Source organism: Aethalodelphis obliquidens, unplaced genomic scaffold (genome assembly GCF_003676395.1).
Source record: "Aethalodelphis obliquidens isolate GAN/ISIS:26980383/991018 unplaced genomic scaffold, ASM367639v1 scaffold5, whole genome shotgun sequence".
In the NCBI taxonomy this organism is placed as follows: Eukaryota; Metazoa; Chordata; class Mammalia; order Artiodactyla; family Delphinidae; genus Aethalodelphis; species Aethalodelphis obliquidens.
The window spans coordinates 78564849-78587733 of record NW_020837949.1 but is presented as its reverse complement, the minus strand read 5'-3'; the positions used below and the strand labels follow the sequence as shown (position 1 = coordinate 78587733).

The 22885-nt window shown below is 36.6% G+C and overlaps 1 protein-coding gene across 1 annotated transcript in view; it reads right to left on the bottom strand.

Annotated features, from left to right (window-relative positions):
* Positions 1-22834, bottom strand: part of SEMA3A (semaphorin 3A) — a 234677-nt gene extending 211843 nt beyond the window's left edge. The window contains exon 1 of the mRNA XM_027102735.1: positions 22325-22834. Within this exon, the coding sequence (XP_026958536.1) occupies positions 22325-22436 (112 nt within the window). The 5' untranslated portion in view covers positions 22437-22834. The remainder of the gene's footprint in view (positions 1-22324) is intronic.
* Between the last annotated feature and the right edge of the window lie 51 nt (positions 22835-22885).

Below are 22885 nucleotides of genomic sequence, written 5' to 3'. Positions count from 1 at the left end.
TTAAAAGCTGGATATGTGAATCCTAAATGTCTGGAAATAGGCATCGGAGCAGACTCTACGTGAACCTTGCCTGCCCCACAAAAGAATGCTCTGAAGTTTTATAGCAGTTTTTATTTATGGTCACAGTGATTCTCCAACATTAACAAGCATTAAATTTTCACAGCACTCTTATCACTTTATTTGGCATGGAAATGGTAAATCTGTGACAGCCTAAATATGCAATTATGAATTAAAACTCAATATTTTTTTCTAAGAATGATTCTTTCTATTTAGTTGCTCCCTTTTTAATACACGCAATATCTTATTTTGTTGAAGTTATAAATTATTTAGGATGCAGTTCTTATATTTCAGTAGATACAAATCTTGGTACTAAAGGCACATTAAGAGGTTACTGTGCGGTGTGCTGCAAATTGCTGAAAGCCATTTAAATAAAGGCCCCAATTAGTATGAATACTAAGAACTTTGAAAAAAGGAGCAGACAAATCAAAAAATTATTATCCAGACTGGAATAAAGATCAGAGGGGTGTAAATATGTTTTCTATTGGAATTTCTACCACAAATGGTTCTCTCTTCCTGTGTTTAATGGAAAACATACCATGAGTTTATGTATACCTAACAAAAAGAAAAATAAATCATCTATTATCTTCTAAGATGTATGAGCTTATTTATTTATGAAAGATGGCATGGCAAACCACTAAGGTGCCAGATTACTACCCATAAGAGTTTGGAACAGTGGCTTAAGATGAACTCCTTTTCTCCAAAGATAACAGTAGAAAAATCAATATTTGTAGACCAAGCAAACAGCTGGTCTTCCTATGCTTAATCTAAGACTGAAGAGTAGTGTTTAAGAATGCTTATTTCTTTAAGCATTTAAAAGAAGTTTCCAACCTGACAAAGAACGATACTAGTATTTCCTATTCACTCGCATTTCCTAGCCTCTCTGACAATGTTTGTGAAACGAAAGCAATGACTTTGATTTACTTTGGCAAATAATTCAAATAATTTAGTCTGGAGTCATCTTTCCTAGTAACATGCGTGAAGTTTAGAGTGTGCAACATTCAATTCCAGTAGTGAAGATAACTGGCTCTGGAAATTGGAAACAACAGCACCATCTAAGCCTTATTCATTGTTGCATAATAATGTCTAGCCTTGGGCCATAATATTGAACAACTTCAGTAGTGCTATCGAGTTCTTGAAAATATTTTTGGAACTGTCCTCTATTATTAGGAATACACAGGGAAAAAGTTAAGAAAATGCTACTTCCAAAAGTTAAAAGAAAATGATGAAACATGTGCATTCAAATAAAGCTATTCTTCTGTATGAGTTAAGAGAAAATAGTTAATAGAGCTATAATCCAATGGCATGGCTTTAGAATTGTGGTATCAGAGCTAACGGGCATACAACACACAGCCTTTACTGTGTATAGCTGTTATGCTTCATAAAGGATATTTTGATCCATAACCTATCAGAAGGCACATTATAAAAAATAATCTACTCATAGGTTACCTGTCTTTAGTTCCCCTTGATAGGTCATGCATTTTATTCTTTTAAATGATTAGGACATAATATCACCCCAGTTATTTAGCTATAGCACCTGCCCATTATTGTCACATAATGTAACACTCTCTGTTCTTTTCCTGAACTAAAAAGAATCACAGATTGTTAGGCACAAGTTCAATAACAAGGGAACTATAATGAGATTATGGAAACAAGCTATTGTTTAGTAACAACAATTTTTATAAGTTTTGTTCTATATATGATATTTATTACGTTCACTTTTTATAAATCACTTAGAAAAGATTCCATTTAGCGATCATGGTTAAACAATTCAGTATTCTTTACAAAACTTTAAATAATTTTGAAAGGTAGAGTTGTTCCCTGTCTCAAATGAATTAGAGATATAAGAAAATGTAAAGCATTAACCAATATAATTTTAAGTAGTTTCCTCTTCCCCAATCCCACCTCACAGCATCTATTTCCTCCCCCTGATTCCACTTGTCTGATTTTATTGACTTGTAGCCTTTTAACTGTCTTGATAAACTTCTGGATAGAGCATTACGTCAAACAACTCTATTGTTAGCTATAACTGCTGAGATATCTAGTCATCTTGCTCTTTCAATTCTCTTCTATTTCATACATCTTGACGTAGTCATTGCTTATCAATCTTTTCAGGAGACAGAGAGAAAATAGAAAATCAGTCACAATAATTAGCACCTACATCAACAAGGGTAGCCATATTTACTGAAATGATTTATTTAAACCAATGTTTAATACAATAGAGGGAAAAGGCAGTCAAACAAACAAAGCATTTGTCTTTCCCCTCCAAACACAGCTTACATTTTTACCTAATTGCTCACAGCACTATCTCAACTCTCGACTTATCTTACTTGTACCCATCTTTGACTTCTCAGCTCTCATCTCAGTCCTTGGTAAAGAATGCCTCCTCTGCGTCTCCATTACACTTATCACCTTTTCTACACTTTTATCACTTGACCTGATACCTCATTTTGTGAGCCATTTCTATATTTTCTATCAAAATGCAATATTACTGGGCACTCACCATGCCAATTGCTTTGCTAGTACTCCATGTGTATCATCCATGATACATTTTAAAAGGGTACCAGCTAAACCTCATGTAATCTACAGAAGCATCCAAAAGGTTAGATCTTTTATTATCCCCATCTTTTAAACAAACACTGAGTTTTAGTGGGGCATATTGTCCAAGGTCACATAGTCAAGGGTCAGATTTGAGCCCCAAATTCCTGATTACTAACACCATGTTCTTAACTACTATGTTCTACCGATTCTAAGTAGATTATTGTTCTGGTCTTGGTACCATGCACCTAAAATGTACTTAAACATATGAATTAAAAATAATGATAATGGGCTTCCCTGGTGGTGCAGTGGTTGAGAGTCCGCCTGCCGGTGCAAGGGACACGGGTTCGTGCCCCGGTCCGGGAAGATCCCACATGCCGCGGAGAGGCTGGGCCCGTGAGCCATGGCCGCTGAGCCTGCGCATCCAGAGCCTGTGCTCCGCAACGGGAGAGGCCACAACAGTGAGAGGCCCGCGTCCCGCAAAAAAAAAAAATAAATAATAATGATGATGACATATTTTATGGGATATTTAAGCATTTCCATTGGAAACTGAAGGAAAAAGACTGAATAGGTACTGAATACCTCTTTTGTGTCATGCATCGTGTGCTCAGAGAAATCAAGTTAACTGCCCATGATTTTTCAATTAGTACCTGAACGTACCTCATATGATTTTTTAAAATATGGTTAAGCAAACTAATATACTAAACACTTCATGAACTACCCTTAACACCTTCTCTTCTGTTTATTGTTCATTTACTTCCATCGCCTAGAATGTTTTCTATTCTTCCTCTCTCCTCCACACCTGCCAAAAGGCTCTTTGAGGCCCACCTCAAATTCTTCTTCTCACAAGAGGACTTTCCTGATCCATGGCCTCTGTGATATCTTAATTTTCCGAATTCTCACAGTCCTTTGTTAGGATACATTACTCTTTGCACATTTGGGTGTTTTAACAAACTCTTGCCCCTGGGGCAGAATTATCTTTGTACATATTCCACAATGTATAGTGTACTTCATTGCATACCATATTAGTATGAGGGATGATCAAAGATTATAAAGAATCACTGATCCCTGACATACTCAGATTTTCAGAACTGGCTTCCATTGCCTCACTATCTGCTACCCCTTTCCATAAAGATTAAATTAATGTTCAATTAATGTTGTGGCTCCTTAGATAAGCTATACATATTAATGCCTCATGTTTCCAGATTGTGCTTCTACCAGAAAGGGCTTCCCCATGCTTCCTTGGAAAATTTTCTTCATCCTTGTATGTCTAGCTTAATTTTCACTCCCTGTAAAACATATTTTCTCTATGCTCGACAGCATACTGCAGCATAATTAACAAGCCACTGTCACCTCTAAATTTCATGGCATTTGTTTTATATCTAACTGATGGACCAATTTGCCTTATTGTTGGGTGGTACACTTTCTCGAGCACTATGTTGTGAGGTTCTTGAGAAAAGGGATTAACCCTGTATGATTTTCTTTTCATAGTAATCATTATAGTGATTGGTGCATAGTTATACTTAGTTAATTTTTGTCCATTTGAAATGAGTTTGTTTTAAAAGAACATTTTCTGGATGAGAAAGAGAACACTATTTAAAGAAGCAAGAGCATAATAGCATGGAAATACGTGCTGAGTAATCAGAGTTACAGTAAAACCCTAGACCAAACTGCAACAACAACAACAACACACGGGCACAAGCATCTGAGTTGAAGAATTTGTCTTTCTTTTAGGACTGTTCACATCCAGCAGCTGAGTCAATGTTTCTCCATTCCTGGTCATTCTCCCTCTCCTCACATTCCTCTACTATTGCTCTAGGAAATAAACTCCAAATGGCAACTGGCATTTGTCTAGTAGACTGAGGAATTCATTCTATTTTGTAAAACTTCCATATTTTAAAAAATTAGCCCAATGATATACTAAACCCTAATTAATCTGGGTTGATATAGGAGGGTAGGATTCTTCTGCATGGGGACTGTGTCTTTTATCTCTGTCCCGTTTGTCAGAGACCCTGCACCAGTACATGCCTGCTGAATGAAGTATGGCATGTAGAGCCATTCTATATTGGTGAATTTTATTTAAATATTTAGTATAATGATTGTTTCTTGGTTCTCTCGAGTACATATGTTAGAATGAGTTTTGTTTGTTTTACTATGAGTAAATTGGGGATATAACAGACCTGATTTCAGTCTAACAAAATATGATCTTTTTTTCGTTGAAAAGATGATAAATTAATGTTTAAATATTCATCTTTGATTTATTGTATTTTACTTTCTTTCCCTCTACTAGTTGTGTGTGTGTGTCTAACACTACTTTGAATTCGTGTTATTTTAATATCCAGCTTTATATAGAGCAGATGGTAAAAATATTTTAAAAGAGGCACAGCACCATCATATTGAGACTAACAGTTTCACTGTTTTAAATTTAAAGAAAGGGAAACAGTTATTTTTATTATAGCTGTTTCCTTTGCTGGGAGATTTGATTCATGTTTATATGTTCAAAATTTACAAAATGTTACAAAGCATAGGAATACATATATACACACATATATAAATATAAAAAAGTATATTATAGGCAAAAACCAAATTGATATAATGTTAACAGAAAAAGGGGGGCATTAATATTAATAAGGGCAACTGGAGTTAATCTAAAATGCAACCCTTGGCAAAAAAGTAGTTTTTCAGAGATAGACTGATGTAATTATGTCTAACTATAGCTATTTACATTTTAATAATTACTTAAGGTAAAAAATATTTGCCTTTAAATGTTGTCTTAAAAATAATGTAACAGCACAAAGTAGCACTATATTTTACATTTATTGTACTTTACTAAGAAAACACTAGCAGTTTTAAGAATTCATCGCTGATTATTTTTACATTTAAGTTACTATTAAAAGGCGAGTAGCTCTTTGTGATGTGGTTATAATTTATAACCGCAGACAGTCTAAGTTTTTAAGCTAAAACTATGCCTCACCTTCACATATCATTTACATATATTGATTGCTTCCACATGTCTGGCATAAGGTAAAAGAGTTTATGAGCATTGTAATATTGCTAAAGCCACAAAGAAATAAAATTCATCTTTGTCTAGAGTACCTCAGAAACTTATTCATGCTGGTGCATAAAGTGTTTTCCAAAGGAATTCTGCCTTCCAGAGAAGTCCTTTAAAAGCCAACTGTGGTTAGTGTCACCTCCCCTTCTGACAACGTCTAGATTTCCCAGTCTGGCTTCCCAGTGTCTTCTGTTAGACAAAAGCCCCTTTAAGTGGCTCCCAACATTTTCTTCATTCTATTTACTAGCTTCAGACTGCAAGTTTATTTTCTCGAATGACTGCATATCCTTTTTCCTGCAAGTGGGTTATTCGCCATCACAGGAGGTTCATAGAATTGGTCTGAAAGACTCAGACTTCATATCTACAATGTTTCATTCAGCCTCGGGGACATATTAAATGGGAATATTGTGTTAATTCCTCTGTGGATTCAATACTTTGTAAGTTGTCATGAAGGATTTTGTGTCTTCATGGACCAAGTCATAACAAAATAATATTCAAGGCAACCATTACGCCATTTGACAGGATATGCTGTAAGTACAGGAGCTAATAAAACTAGTCATTTCCTGGTTATTTTTACTGAATATTAAATGGCTGACCTTGGTTCATGTTGAAAACACAAACTGGAACTTATAATCTGCGAGATGCAGGCAAGTCTTTTCTTTAGAAACAGGTGCTCCTTTGCTCAGTCTGGCTCGCTAAGCATTGAGAGCCAGAAGACCTAAAAATCATGTCTGCTTTCATCCCCATAATTAGTGTTTTTTTAAATTAATTAATTAATTAATTAATTTTTTGGCTCTGTTGGGTCTTCGTTGCTGCACACGGGCTTTCTCTAGTTGCGGCGAGCAGGGGCTACTCTTCGTCGAGGCACGCGGGCTTCTCATTGCGGTGGCTTCCCTTGTTGCGCAGCATGGGCCCTAGAGCATGCATGCTTCAGTAGTTGTGGCTCGTGGGCTCTAGAGCACAGGCTCAGTAGCTGTGGCGCACGGGTTTAGTTGCTCCATGGCACGTGGGGTCTTCCCAGACCAGGGATCCAAATGGTGTCCCCTGCATTGGCAGGCAGATTCTTGAGAACCCGTGTCCCCTGCATCGGCAGGCGGACTCTCAACCACTGCACCACCAGGAAGCCCGCAGGCAGTTTGTTAACCACTGCGACACCAGGGAAGTCCCCCCATGGTCAGTATCATGTATACCCTCATCCATAGTCCACACTTAAAACTGTGACAAGCAACAAGTCAACACCAAGACATTTAAGGGCACTTATGTAGGACTGAAAGGCTGAATGTTAGACTCAGCTTTTCAAATTTTTTTACAACTGTTTACTTGCAACACTAGCTTTTCACAAAGGGTTCTCCTGTATTCACTGACCAGATGACATTGACAAACTTCATGTTTTCAAAGATTTGCACTGTTATGCTACGTGTCTCTGAAAGAAGCACATTACAAATGTAATAACTGTGATTTTCTTTGTATTATTAGCATTTATTAATTTGGTTCACAAAATAAGCATAATAGCTAGAGAATGCATGCATGCATGCCCACTCTGAATGAGCAAAACACTGTAACCTAGAACCTATGCAATTATTAATCTGCTACAAGGAATTAATAGTTAATGAATCTCTTCCATGTACCAAGCACTGACTGAACACCTTACACGTGTATTGTCAATATCCCAATAAGAGCTACTGTAAAGTAGCTATTCTCTGCATGTAACAGAAGAGCAACCTGAGGCTAAAATACATGCCAGAGTCCTAACACCTAGAAAATGCCAGAGTCAATTCATTGCTTTCTTTGCTAGGCTTAGATTCCTCTTGTATTGGTGAAATTTTTGTTCCAGCAGCTAAATTCAAAAAGGCCACTGATTTTCAAAAGGCCAGCGAATAGGTACCTGAACTCTGTAAACACAGCATGACTTACTATTCAGTAATACTAAATAATGACAACACATATGATCAAATATATATAATTTTAATTGAATACGTGCTATCATTTTGTATACTCCAAGAATGTGAAATTTTATTCTTTAGTAAATGTGAAGAGGCAGTAAATCTGCTATTAACTCTATAAAGAAAACTAATTTGTATGAAAAAGATGGTGTAATATGTACAATGGAGAATCTGTTTGGGAGACTATGACCCTTAGTGTATGTTGCTTGTGGTACAGTTCAATATTCTGGACTGAGACCTGTACTAAAGAAACCAATCGCTGGGCTTCCCTGGTGGCGCAGTGGTTGAGAGTCCGCCGGCCGATGCAGGGGACACGGGTTCGTGCCCCAGTCCGGGAAGATCCCACATGCCGCGGAGCAGCTGCGCCCGTGAGCCATGGCCGCTGAGCCTGCGCGTCTGGAGCCTGTTGCCCCGCAACGGGAGAGGCCACAACAGTGAGAGGCCCGAGTACCACAAAAAAAAAAAAAAAAAAGAAACCAATCGCTATAACATTGCTCATTTCACTCCCTTATATGGCATCTGCTTAGAATAGACTAAACAGATTCTTTCAGAATTAATGTGTAGATGTTTATATAGATGGGAACAGAAGTACTGTCATAGAGTAGATAGTTTTTTTCCAATTTGACAGCTAAAGAGCAAAGCCAATCAGATAAGTAGTAATCTTGTTTCTGATGAAACAGTAGGCACAACGGACACTGTGCCTTGCTAAGTGATTTCATGCATGCCAGAAAGAAACTATTTGTTTGAGTCACTGGGTCTCATTTTGTTGTTATGCTAGAAATCTTTCTCAAGAATCTGTCTGGATTAGGGGGTTGAATCGATAGAGAACGGACGTCTGCTCTGTTAGAGTGAGCAGAGGGAACCTTAATTCTGTTCTGAATAAGCACCTTGGGAAGCAAAAGAAGGCTGAGACCCTATTGAACATGAAAAACATGCAATGAAAGTAAGAAAACTCCATGGCTCCAGGTCAGCATGTGAGAGTCCAACAGGGAATCTGAGTCTTAGGAGTAGCTGCTCTGAGTACAGCTTCTAATTTTATCTAGTTAGAATCAAACGCAAAGGAGTGAATCTTTCCTTTCCAGCCCAGGAGGAAAAAAAAAAAAAAATTCATCAAAAGAATGATGAACTGGGCTTCCCTGGTGGCACAGTGGTTGACAGTCCGCCTGCCGATGCAGGGGACACGCGTTCATGCCCCGGTCCGGGAAGATCCCACGTGCCGCAGAGTGGCTGGGCCCGTGATCCATGGCCACTGAGCCTGCGCCTCCGGAGCCTGTGCTCCGCAACGGGAGAGGCCACAACAGTGAGAGGCCTGCGTACCGCAAAAAAAAAAAAGAAAAAAAGAAGAATGATGAACTCATATAATATGGTGATGGGGAAAAAAGGAAGTCACCTTTGATATCTTGCTTTGCCTAAATAGTGACTTTGTGACAGAGTAAAATGCATGTATCATTCCTCATCAGAAGTTTTACATGTATAGTCTGCCATAAACTTAATATTTGAAGGAATTAGTACATAATGTAGAATATTTTTAGGTAGAGCTATATCTTAAATGACACTCAACTGTTGGAATTTATAATTTTACATGAAATCATAAATATCTGCAGTTTTTCTTAAGTATAACTTGCATTTTTCTGGACATGTGAAAATATATGCTCTATGTAGATAAGGTGAGCTACATGCCCACATATGAAGTCTCTGTACCCCAGGATAACAAGGTCATTACGTGAAGCCTAACCTGAGTTATAAGTCTTGTTACAGAATCTTGCTTCTGCATCTCAGATGATGACTCAGTAACTCAGAACTAAAGCTCTACTCCCAGGATTCGGGATGCCTAAGTGTTGCTTCGCACATGCCACTCACTTATAAACTTTAAAAAATTTCATCACCTATTACTCGAATCTAAAGTTTAAATCCTGTACACTCTGTTTCAGAGTTCCCTACCATTTATCAGCATTTGAACTGCTCCTGTAGCCTTAAATTATTTTTCTTCCAATCAAATATTTCACTACTTGATTTTAATTAATTTATTTATTTTTGCTGTGTTGCGTCTTCATTTCTGTGCGAGGGCCTTCTCTAGTTGTGGCAAGCGGGGGCCACTCTTCATCGCCGTGCGCGGGCCTCTCACTATCGCAGCCTCTCTTGTGGAGCACAGGCTCCAGACGCGCAGGATCAGTAGTTGTGGCTCACGGGCCCAGTTGCTCCACGCCACGTGGGATCCTCCCAGACCAGAGCTCGAACCCATGTCCCCTGCATTAGCAGGCAGATTCTCAACCACTGTGCCACCAGGGAAGCCCCAGTACTTGATTTTACAAACCTTTAAACTGGGCTATGTTTTGTTCTCAAATCCATTGTTTGTATGGTCTCACCTCTGCTCCTTAGCTCTCTCACCTGGAATGATTACCAGCCACCTCCTCACTTATTCCTTCAATCACTTCATTCAAGGAGTATTTAGTAAGGCTCTGTCATGCACAAGACTCTGTACTTGACTGAGAATATAAGATAGATAAAGAGCAGGTGTGATCTTACAAAGTTGACTATCTGTGTCTTCTTCCCTTCCGAATGCTAAGTTTCTTCAGGACAGGTGCCATATTATGTTTCCTACCTCTGTTTCTCTGCCTCTTCAAAAGCCTTGCCAAAGGTGATACTCAAGTCGATGTCTGTTTGAGAGGACAACGTCAGTACACAATTGAGAGCGTGGGAGGACAGGCGGCAGCAAGGTCACAGGTGTGACGTGAAGGGAGCACTATATTGGGGCATGGTTGGGCTGTAGGGTGAAGAGAGTTTCACTTTCCAGATACTATCAATTGTTGTATAATACTCCTAGTTGCAGAAAACTTAAAACTTATTGTTCTTGAATTCTCCAGATCCTCCCTACACACAATCATTCCCCAAACCCAATTTTTCTATACGTTCAATGTGTCCCATTTCCAGCATTTCTTTCTCATTTCAATTATCATGATCCTTATTCCGGCATTCATTTCCTCATAGCTGAACCATGGCAGGCCCTCCAAATAGCTCCTCTGTGCCCTAGACTACTTTAGGTTAATCATCCTTCTAGGTAAAACTAAGGAGTTTGGCTGTAATCAGTAGGAACTTTTTAAAAAGGAGAGGCATAATTAGATTTGAATTTCAGAAAGAGTTGTAGCCAGTAATGACAGAAAGAAGAGACAACTATAGGCGACTGCTGTCATAACAGGGCAAGTAATGATAAGAGCCTGACTTAACCTGGAGGACAGAAGAGGAAAGATTTGAGGGATGAACTCAAGAGGGAGAATCCATAGAACATTGAGATTGGTTAGATATGGGGAGAGTCAGCAAGGGGAAGGCAAAGATGCTAGTGGTCTGAACAACTAGGACAAAATGACAACAATCCCGGAAACGGGGAACCAAGAGGGTGAACAAGTTTGTAGAGAGGACTGTGAGTATAGTTTTGAACAAACAAGTTGAGTTGGGGTTCCCTGTGACAGATCCAAGTGTAGATTTTCTGTGGCCTTTGCTATGTAGAAGGGGTACATGCAAAAGCCCCTAGCTTACTCAGCAACTGGTTCCCAGAACTTGTAGCACCTGGGAAAGTAATTTTCCCAAGCAGGGGCATGGGCAGACTGGGAAGAGTTCCCTGGGTAACCCTGGCTCATGCCCTCCAGTTGTCAGCTTTCTGCTGTGCTTTTCTTCCCACTCATCAGTTGTGGGACACTTCTACATCTCAAGGGTCAAGAAGACTAATTTGTTTGTCCTTTAGTCAGCATATTTTATAGATGTAAAGTTGAGACATTTAGACTAAAATATATGAGCACCACACCCTCTGTTCTAGGCAGGATGTCTAGCTTTAGGTGTATGTGTGTAGAAGAGAGCCCTTAGAGAAAAGTTAAAGTGGCAAAGTTACCTAATTAAGAAATAGTCATTTAATTTCTGTAGATTAATCTGCTAAAAATGAAAGCTTCCTAGCCTCTTCCCAAGAGAGACAGAAAGGCTTTTAATTTTTGAGGCCTAGAAACTTTTTCTATACCCCCAGGGGAAAATGAACAGATTTTGTTTTCCAAATGATAGACTTAGAGGAGATCTATTTGGATAGGATAAGAAGGTATGGGTTGAAGACGTTGTACTTCCAGAGCAAAGGGGTAGGGGAGGGTGGCCAGAATCAGTTAAAAAGATCATTTATTTCAAGTCTGGAAAGATGAAAGGCTATTGTACCAGCGGGACCTGCTCACACACTACATTCTGGAGGTGGAAGGACCTGAGAGGACCTGTGTGCTTTTAGAGGAAAGACACTACATGACCTAGAGCCAAGATGCTGAGAAGTCTTAATGGAAGGGCTACTGAAAGAGGCAATTTGGTAACTTCCCAGAGTGCTAGTGCCTAAGAGAGAGCAGAGAACTTGGCTAGACGGCAGCACTGCACAGTAGAAGGTGCTCTGGTAAGGTCAACCACTAAAGGACAGAAAATCATGGCCAGTCCTGAACCACTCAAGACCTGCCATCGAGCAAAGGGAGAGACAGTCTCCCATGACCTTTTGCCTCAGTCTGTGTTCTAGTGATTGGCATTCCATTTTCCATAATTCTCAAACATGATGTGATTTAGAAAAATAATGAGTTGAATGTAACTTTTCTTGTATTTGTTATGGATACACACACATTTGAACTCGTATAAACACACTGATTTGTGTAGCTCTTCATCTATATATAATTCTGCAAGTACAAGGGATTATTCTATTATGACCAAAATTCCAGAAGTAACTTTTTGCAGTTTGTGTTGCAAAATACCACGAACCTACAACTTTGTCTAATATGTTATGAAACGTTCCAAGATTTTACTAGCTTGTTTGTTCTGAAACTAAGTTTCCTTCTTAAGTGAGCCAGAGGAACATCCTGAATGATAACAAAGTGCCAAGCAAATTAAAATATATGTAATATATGACTTTGCATTTAAAGACGTGGCACATAACAGGAATATACAGTTAAAGGGGCATCTTAATACTTGATGATCATCATATAGATGATATGGGTGTCTTCATATTAAAAACAAATATGATTTATAAAATAGCAGTTGCTCTTTTCAAAATTGTTGGTGGAGAAAGACAAATACCATATGCTAACACATATATATGGAATTTAAGAAAAAATAAAAAGGTCATGAAGAACCTAGGGGTAAGACAGGAATAAGACACAGACCTACTAGAGAATGGACTTGTGGATATGGGGAGGGGGAAGGGTAAGCTGGGACAAACTGAGAGAGTGGCATGGACATATATACACTACCAAACATAAAATAGATAGCTAGTGGGAAGCAGCCGCATGGCACAGGGATATCGGCTCGGTGCTTTGTGACCACCTGGAGGGGTGGGATAGGGAGGGTGGGAGGGAGGGAGACGCAAGAGGGAAGAGATATGGGAACATATGTATATGTATAACTGATTCACTTTGTTATAAAGCAGAAACTAACACACCATTGTAAGGCAATTATACTCCAATAAAGATGTAAAAAAAATTAAATAAAATAAATAAATAAATTTTAAAAATTGTTGGTGGATTGGTTACAGAAATAATAGAGTAAAATAAATTGGTTAGAGTAAATAGAGTAAATAAATTGGTTACAGAAATAATAGAGTAAAAATAGAGTAAAGCAGAAAAAAAAAATAGGAATTCACTAGGAGAACAAGAAGAAACCTGCATTCTAAACCAGTATATTTTATAATTTCAAGGAACAAAAGTCACAGTGTTTTCTATACTGGATAACAACACTCAACTTTCCTCTTTTCTCCATTGGTTAGAAAGAAGCTTGTCTCATATACTTTACAGATAAATCTCAAAGGAGAGATGGAATAAACCCAAATGACCACTGTGAGCACTGTGGAAAAGTCTTTCAAGGATGTGCCACTTGTCCATCTTGCTCTCATTTTCAGTCAAACATAGACAAACACCTGTTAACTAGATGACATTCCTAGCCTGACATACTACAACTTTAAGTTCCCCTTGTTAAAGGACACACTTGTTTCCATATCACATTTGAATGCATAAGAATATATATATATAAAACTGTATTATTACATACTTTATAAAATATATTGCTTTTATAAAAAAATATCCCCCAAATATTTTTGATAGTGGTTTAATTGTCACTTTTTTCTATTTCTGCCTTCTCACATACTTCTTGTCTTTCAAGGCCCACCTTCCTTATGCCTTATTTTACAAAATTCCCTGAAGTCTCTAGGTAGATGTGATACCACCTTCCTCAGAAGTCCCATTATGTATTCACTTTATTTATCCAAGAATCTACTTATTCATGAAGAAATCTGCCACTTGCCTTACATGGTTTTGTGTGTTTGTCTTACATATAAAATACAAGTAAGAAATGCTTATTATTTATCATAACTTATTTTTGTAAATAATTGAAGTTTGCATAGCTAATGAAAACCTAGGTTCATTTAAACTAATTCTTAAAGGATGATTACAACAGAGCAGAGTCTATTCTCTTGAAATTTCAAATTTGAAGGTAAAATTTCTGCACATATTATAAAGACTCAAAAGTGCATGTATAGTTTTGATTTGACCTCAGGCATAAAGAACTTTGTTTTGGCTTTCCCCAAATATATTCTGGAAGGGCTTGGATTAGGACTTAATCATTTTTAAACACCATGAATAACTATGATTTGTATGTAAGAGCACTCTGGGTAGTTGTATTATTTCCTTTCCTATTGATAATTCTACCTTGTCACAAGACTAACATATATTTTATAAGACTGTAAAGTCAAGCACTGTACATTAATTTATATTCTAGATATCAATTATAGACCTATAAGTGGACTAAGGAAAGTAGCCTACTGTTCTCTCTCACCGTCTCGATTATATAAGATTGGGATCTTAAACAACAAACTCAACATATATTTTGCACATCACACTTCAACAAAGATTCCTGTGGATCTTTCTTATCATATCTACTCTCCTGGGCGGGTGGGGTTTGGGAGCAAGGGCTGAGGATGGAAGTAGGTGGTGGTCCCAGGCCATAGAGCACAGAGCCAAAGTAAGCCAGAGGCTTACTAGGAGATGAAAAGCAAGGGGCAATGAGTAACTGCTGCTCTTGATAAGTGGAATCAAGGGTAAGAAGAAGCAAGGAAGGCTCTGCAACATTAATCTTAGCAGGTTGTCAGAGAGCAAAGCCAGGATTCTCCCAAAAGTGTGGACAATGAAATCTAGCCAATTTGAACTTTTAAACGATTGCATTTTCAACTTTGTTTGGTAGGACTGGTTTGTTCTACACAAAAATCCAGATACAGTAAGAGTGATAAGGAGACAGTATGTCTTTAGCCACTATTTGATTTTAGAATCGTCTCGCTCACTTTCTTTTCTTGTTGTGTGTACTGAGATACCATAATAAGGAAACTCAGGGTATTTGTTGAAAGGAATGAAATAATTTCTCTCCTAGAGGCTTCTGAGATGCATTTATTGTTATATATTTTCCATCTCCTACTTGCAGGCAAACAAAGGTGACCCAGACACTTTGTGATTCAGTGCTGGAATACGCTTGGCTCAGAGGAGACTCTATTTGTGGAGATACCACTGCCCTTTGCATGCATCTAAATGCCTCCACTGATATCCTCCTACCTTAGCATTTAGAACTGACTTTACTTTCTCTACCACATTATAACGTACTATTCACTTATAATGAATTGATTTATTACAGATTTGTATTAATTTTGTACTCACTTATAAACAGGTATACTTTGCGGTTAAAAACACGGTGTATCCAATGAAGCACAAGTTCATTCAATGAGTGACTGTGCTAGCCTTTGAGATTATACCAATGAAAAACCATACAATCTGGCCTTAGAACCTCACAATCTGACACAACAAAGATGATCCACATAAGTAGTTTTCTTGACTAAAGAACTCATTGGACATATCAATAGAACTAAACTTCATTTAGTTTGCTGATGAAGACTCAAGTGGGTGATGTTATATTTTATCCAAAGACATGTTTATGATTGCAGTGACAAATTAAGTTACTGTAAAGTTTTGGTCAACATGGTTTCCCACGGCACATCTCTTCAAGCAAAGGAAACCTGGATATGTAGTTTCAACGACTCATTCATGAGATGACAAGACTCCCTAAATTCGTGGTCCCTTTCAGTTTTACTCTAAGCTTGTAGAAAACACTAAGACCAATTCACTCTTCATATTTATTCAACAGAATTTTATTTTTACTTATCTCTATTCCCTAATTCAAGTATAAATTGTATATCCTCTTATCCTGGGTTTGACAGAGTCCAGCTTTGTTACTATCTGGAAATAGTGTGCAAATTCTCTATTTATACTGATGTTTATGTTTTGGCAATGGAAGGAGATAGTAACTGAAGACATTTAGACTTATTTGTGTCAGATAGAATTTACTGGTTCTTTGGTATGTTTAATTATGATAATAATTTAAAACAACCTACAAATCTAAAGGAGTCATTCTTTTAAAAATATACCAAATGTAATTTTCTAAACATTATTTTACCTTCTCAACTAGCCACTCTCCAATTATAAATGAGGGTGATAATGTGCCACAGGCAGGCTGCCTCGCTCCTGTTAAGTGCACTTTATGATTCAGGCTTAAAATAATTATATATGTCTTATTTATACATATCCACAGGACACTGTCCTTCCATCACTCCGATTGTTTGTTACTACTGCTTCACTCATTATTTTGTTTACATTTTATAGACCAATTGCACATGTAAATTCTCATTTAAATTAAATTACATTATTTATTTAATTTTGGTTACAACAATCTACTTTTTGAGGGTCAGAAGGTACCAATACATGCAAAGAGCACATCAAATTCTGTAGCAAATTCCATTTTAACTAATGCTTCTGTTTTGTGCTTGTTATGTATCCTGACTCTCATGCCAGTTTTTCCAAGCTTGGTCTCCACACACTACTCTGTATGTATTTATCCTAGCAGCCTTCCCATTTCCGAACTAATGAAAGAACTGTCTCAAATGGCTAGTGCCACCTATTAGCAGAAGCATAGAACTGCAAATCATGGTAGTTCCTTTAAACAGCACCTTAGAAGTCATGAAGGGTAAAATCCATCCCAAGATTCACACTGGTTCTAACTTATGTTTACAACTGCTGGTCTTTTTAAAATCAGCTTTCACCGCATGAACTAAGACACTGTCATGAGTTTTGGAGATTTTACTTACAGCTTTGCATTAATGGATCATTTTATCGTAGGTTTTTATTTTCATGAAGGTTTGATAAGTGCAATGTCTTCATCAATTAATAGGTAACTCTCTATGCTATAATATCATGACTTTGTAAATGAATGTTATAGATAATGATCAATTAAAAATTTATTTCAGTACTGGAAGAATTTTAAAAACTCAAGTGTAAATTCTATTTAAAATAGTCCTGACTTGAGATTTTACAGTTCTCCAAAACGATGTAAAGGTGTGTGTGATATTTTGATCTTGGGAACTGTGATACGTAGGTGTACCACTGAAGTTTAAATGAGAGAAACTGGGATAAGAAGTTAAACCACACACTTCCTTACAGCTGACTTTAAGTTCTTGATAACTTTATAAGTTACTTAAAGCTCACATCTCAAATACAATTATATATTCACACTAAATAGAAATACATTATGCTCTGCTACCAACACTTTAACTTTTATTTTGTTACTAGGAACATATGCAATCATACTGATGGATTCCAATTAAATTTATTCCTGAAAAATCCTTTAATAGCATTAATTCTTCAATATAGAATTTAAATATAATAGACTGAAAATCCAACATATTTTTAAATGTTTGATTGATATATGATAATGAAAAAAAGAAAACAAAGAAAAATTAATTATCACAGATCTATACCTCTATTTAGTTGCCTAAATATTTAGGCATTTCATATCACTGACAATAGTGGAGTCTAGGAAATAATTTATATGAAGAGAAATAACAACCTAAAAAAGTTAGAATTGGAAAATTCATCTCTTCAGTATTCAGGTTTCCTTAAGCTATTAAAGACTGCACATCATTATCAAAAGTTGGTGAGTTATCTTACATGGGGTGGTTTTGTGGTCTCAGTCATTTTCTTACTTGCCAAAGTCTGCACTGATAAGTTATTATTTCAAAGGCCAATCTGGCTGGCAGCTCCAAACAGAGAAGCCTCAAACTGGAGACTTTCACTAGCTCTCACTTGATCTGATCCGCACTGGATCGCAAGATGTGATACTGTGCATTTTGTTTTATTTTGTTTTTTATTATTTTGCCTGGATATACTTGTCGAGTAGATAAATAAAAAGTTCTAGTTTTCAGCGTGCTCAAATCGAAGACTTCAGAACCAAAATATGATTTTTAAAGTTAAAAGAATTTGGGAAGAAAAGGCCATACTAAATAAGAATCAGCAAATAAGAGATCTGATGCCATATATGCAGTGACTACTGGAGATAAGGTATTGCAAAGAATTTATAATGTCTTTGCTCTGTGAAAATATACATGTTACTACCCTACTCTTCAAAGACACATTCCATTTTAGCTATGAGGAGATTTCCAGTATAAGACACATTCCATTTTATATTATTACTTGAATACTTGAGATATTCATGAAGACTTTTCATGAGACTCAAAAGATCATGCCTGGGGCTTCCCTGGTGGCGCAGTGTTTAAGAATCTGCCTGCCAATGCAGGGAACACGGGTTCAAGCCCTGGTCCGGGAAGATCCCACATGCCGTGGAGCAACTAAGCCCGTGCGCCACAACTACTGAGACTGCTCTCTAGAGCCCGCGAGCCACAACTACTGAGCCTGCATGCCACAACTACTGAAGCCCGTGCGCCTAGAGCCCGTACTCTGCAACAAGAGAAGCCACCGCAATGAGAAGCCTGCGCACCACAACGAAGAATAGTCCCTGCTCGCTGCAACTAGAGGGAGCCCGTGCAAAGTAGCAAAGACCCAATGCAGCCAAAGATAAAAAAATAAATATTAAAAAAAAAGATCACGTGTGCTATAATATACATATGTAATTTAACACATGACTATCTTTAAAACCAATAACACTTTTATTTGTAAAGTATTTTATTATAATTTACCATGTGTAGATTGCCAAGATTGTTTTTATTAACTCTAAAATATTAACATAAATTTTGTCCTTCATGTATATTCACCTATTCATATATGTGTACACATATATGTATGAATATGTAAATATATGCCTGTGCTTTGGCAGACTAATGAAAATCCCAGAAAAGTCAACAAGTTTAATTAGTAAATCATTATTCATACAAATTAAATTTTGAAGTGGTCATAATATATTGAATAATGGCAAATAAAAAAGGTTTTGCAAGTTTTAATTCATAATTTTTAATTAAACATTATCATCTCTCAAAAAGATATGTCTGAGAATTTTGATTTAACTAATAATCTCATTCTTACAATAATTAAACAATTTGACTCTGGAAAAAAAACAAAACAAAAAAACCTTTACAAAGTATGAAAAGAAAGCCTCTGAAATGTCTACCATTTATTTAAGGGCTATTTACTAAGTCCTCCCTATGAAGGTAAAGTTAAAGGCACTGATATAATCTTTGGATTCACATGATCACCGTCACATTCAGACTTGCATGTGTCTTTGATTTCTACTAAAACTGAAGCACACAATGTCCTGGAAAAGCTCATTACACTGAGTGATGGAATGTTTGCCATTTGTTTAAAACCCCAGACCTAATTTATTTCCTTGTGATTTCCATACGTTTTTCTGAAGTCTTCATCGTACCACACATTCCAAAAGGAAGATTTTATGATAATCTGGTATTTCATGAGAAAAGTGAAATTTGACTAGTTTCGTAGGGCAAATAAACAGTTATTCATCAATTTTAAAAAGAAGCATTATAACATCTAGCTATATTACATGAATTTAAGGAAGGGAAAAGTATCTCTGAGTGAATGTTTCTTGAGGATAATTTGTATGTGACTGCTGAGATTTACAGAGTTCTCACATTTGCTTCCCCCGCAAGGATTCTAAATCAGATTGGTTCAGAGGAAAAGCCAGCCTACCCCATTTTTCTAATATTATCACTTCTCCAGATGGTCCTGAAAACATCTATTTAATTCCTGTTCCTAGAAAGTAAAGAGGTACCTTATTAGATATATATGTATATCCACTACAAAGGCTGCCTTCTTGTTCTTACTTCTCTTTCTTTCTCATTTAACATATCAAATCTCTTTTATCTCCCACCAGGCAAAATGACAAGTAGAAAGTAAGCACAGTGATTGCCTGAAACTTCGTGCTGGCAACCTGAGAAATGAGAGGGTTAATGGTGGATCTTTGAAAACAAGTGACCATGGGAAATTAGGGTTGGCAGGGATTTAACTCTTCATGAATCATGCTGGAATATTTTTAAGGGCAAAGCAGTGGATGTTTTAACTGTGTTTGACATCTAATTAAGGAGGAAAAAGAAGTAGCTAAAAAAAAAAAAATCTCTATTACAGCTTAGAAACAAAGTACTGACAATTGGCTACCAGGCAGTTGCTTTGGAAAAACAAGTGTACACGTAGAGACAAAAAGGTAATGACAGACCAATAAAAGGGCAGAAGAAAAATTGCTTGGGCCATCCCTATTATTCTTTTTGGTGTTGTTCATTTCACAGCTTGTTTTACCAAATTGCCCAGCTCTAGGTATATCAATAGAATTGTTATGTAGCTGTAGGGCAGTTTTTGGTTTAAAGGAAAGCAGAATAATTCTAATGGATACCATTGCTAAAAAGAGCTCATAGAGACAGTTTCAAATATATACATCTTGTCAATATATACAACTCACTTCATTAGACAAGTTTAAAGTATTTGTATATAACAAAGGGCTATTCTAATTAAATGCTATCTTTTAATATGTAGAAAGAACTGGTGCCTTTTCTATTAATGGAGAGTAATCCATTACCATGGAAATAAAATTCTCGCAAAATAAATAAGAATAATTCTCAGTTCCTACTGATTTTGCAATTTATTTAGCACTTAGACAAGTATCTCCAAATATAGATTTTTAAAATGCATGTCATGTTTCAAACTTACTCCAAAATTATAGCATATAGCTATTCACATCTTCAGGAAGTAAACTCGTACGTAAAACTTACTCATGAGGAATATAAACTTGAAGAAAGTGGATGATTAACCTAAGAATCATTGGATGAAATACTCTCAAAGAGTAAAAATAGAAAACAAAAACTGATGAAAACACAGATACCATAATATCATATACTAGGAAAATAATTTAAAGACAGTTACTATATAAAGACACAATTGGGATTTAATTAAATATTTAATGGGTGCCTTTTGATTATTTTTAAAAACCTTATATGAGTACAGTTGCAATTCTGCTTGCTAATGGTTAAAATTCATTCTCATTTTAATAACCAAAAAATTATACCAAAAATAAATATATTTTCCAATTCAATGTATTTTATCTAAGTATTAAATACAAACAAACACATTTAGTAGGTGTTTAATTTTCTAATCCAAAGTGTGAAAAATTACATCTGTCTTTCCTATTTTGTGGTTCTCATTCACACTAGAGTACTCAGAAAGAGATGTTCCCCATCATGTGAAAATTAAAGAATATCTTTTCTGGCATAAGAGCAATGTATAGTAGACAGACATCTCTACAGACAGATGCAATAATTTTCTTTCACATCACAGGCTAAAAACGAAATATAATTGAAGCTTCTTATTGCCCCACCCCCAATTGTAGAAATTTGAGAATCATAAGAAAGCAACACCCTAGGGAGTAAAACTACTTGAGTTAAAACAGTTTAATCTTCAACTCCATTTTAATAATACCTCAGTTATATAAATATTCTCTTCCATTAAAAGTTATATATACCATGTTGGAATCCATATTAGCATGATATTATACATCTATCTATAAAATCTATCTAAACAAATATAGAACAAATATTTTCTTTAAAATCCTCGTTAAAAAACAAGCATACACATTAAGATGTAACCAGACCGATCATGTGATAAGGCTTTTTTTTTTCTTCTTAAATTTATACTTTTTTTGAAAAGAAGTTCACACAGCTAGCTGTACAACTAGAAAGTAGTATCTCTTCAGTTCTCACTGAAGTACATATAGAATCAAATAACATTACATTTCAAAGGCTTTAGCTTTGCACCAATTAGCCAAATACACAGTCTTTTGTACAATCATAACACACTGTGGAAAAAACTAGTCTGTTCTCTCCAGTTTATATTCTCTTGGCAAACCATGATCTACTGCTTATGTTAAGCATCTGATTGTCAGATCTGAACAAACTGAATATTCATGATGACAATTAACCACTTACTGTCTAAAACTAAGAAAATACAATGTATCATAATAATTATTATAGGTGAGGCACTCACATCTACAAAGAGACCATTGTTGCAATAGTGGTTTTTTAAAAATATTTTAATAGGAGTAGAGTCAGAAGAATTATCAGGATATATGATCACATATATAGATCAGCATTTACCAGGCATTCAGCTTTTCTCTGCAAATGTGATTAAATGTTCTTTGTTTGCATTTAAATTGTCATATATCCAACAGAAGCCATGCTTTTATAAAAAAGTGTTTCAGTCACCTCCAAAAGACACACACGATCACAAAGGTTTCCCAGGTTAAACTAAAGGTTTTACGGTTTAGGTTGGGAGGGAGTTCAAGGAATGAAAAGGCAGGGGGCAGGGAGGCATTAGAAAGCTAGTCAAATAAAAGGAAAAGAAAAACTTACCTTTGTAGGATAATTTCAGCCTTGGCACATTGTTCTTCCCATTTTGATAGTTTGCTCTTGCTGTAAGTAATACTCCCCAGAAAAGACAGACAATCCTAGCGAACCAGCCCATGCTGCAGGCACTGTGGGTCCTATGCTGCTTCAGTCTCGGGTCCTGTATTGTGCGGCCACAGAAGTTCAAACAATCTGGAAACTGGAGGTAACAGGTGATTTAGGTCAGTTTCATTCATAAATGCAGACAATCAAGACCTCCAGGCAACACTAACACCTCTTCTTCTGTAACAGTCACTGAAGCCCAGAAACTTCAAACCCTCCAAAAAAAAAAAAAAAAATCGAGCCAGGCACCGGATAATGAGGCACAACTGTTGTGTGGAAAGAAAAAAAAAATCAACAAGGGCTGCAGCAGTGGTGCTTAAGAAGCAGTTCCTTTTATCTAGACTCTTCTGATAGCTGGCGGACTCTAATCCTGCTGCCTGCTTCATTCGGCTCCGGGGAAGCAGAATGAAAGGGGAACAGAGAGAGAGAGAGAGAGAGAGAGAGAGAGAGAGAGAGAGAGAGAGA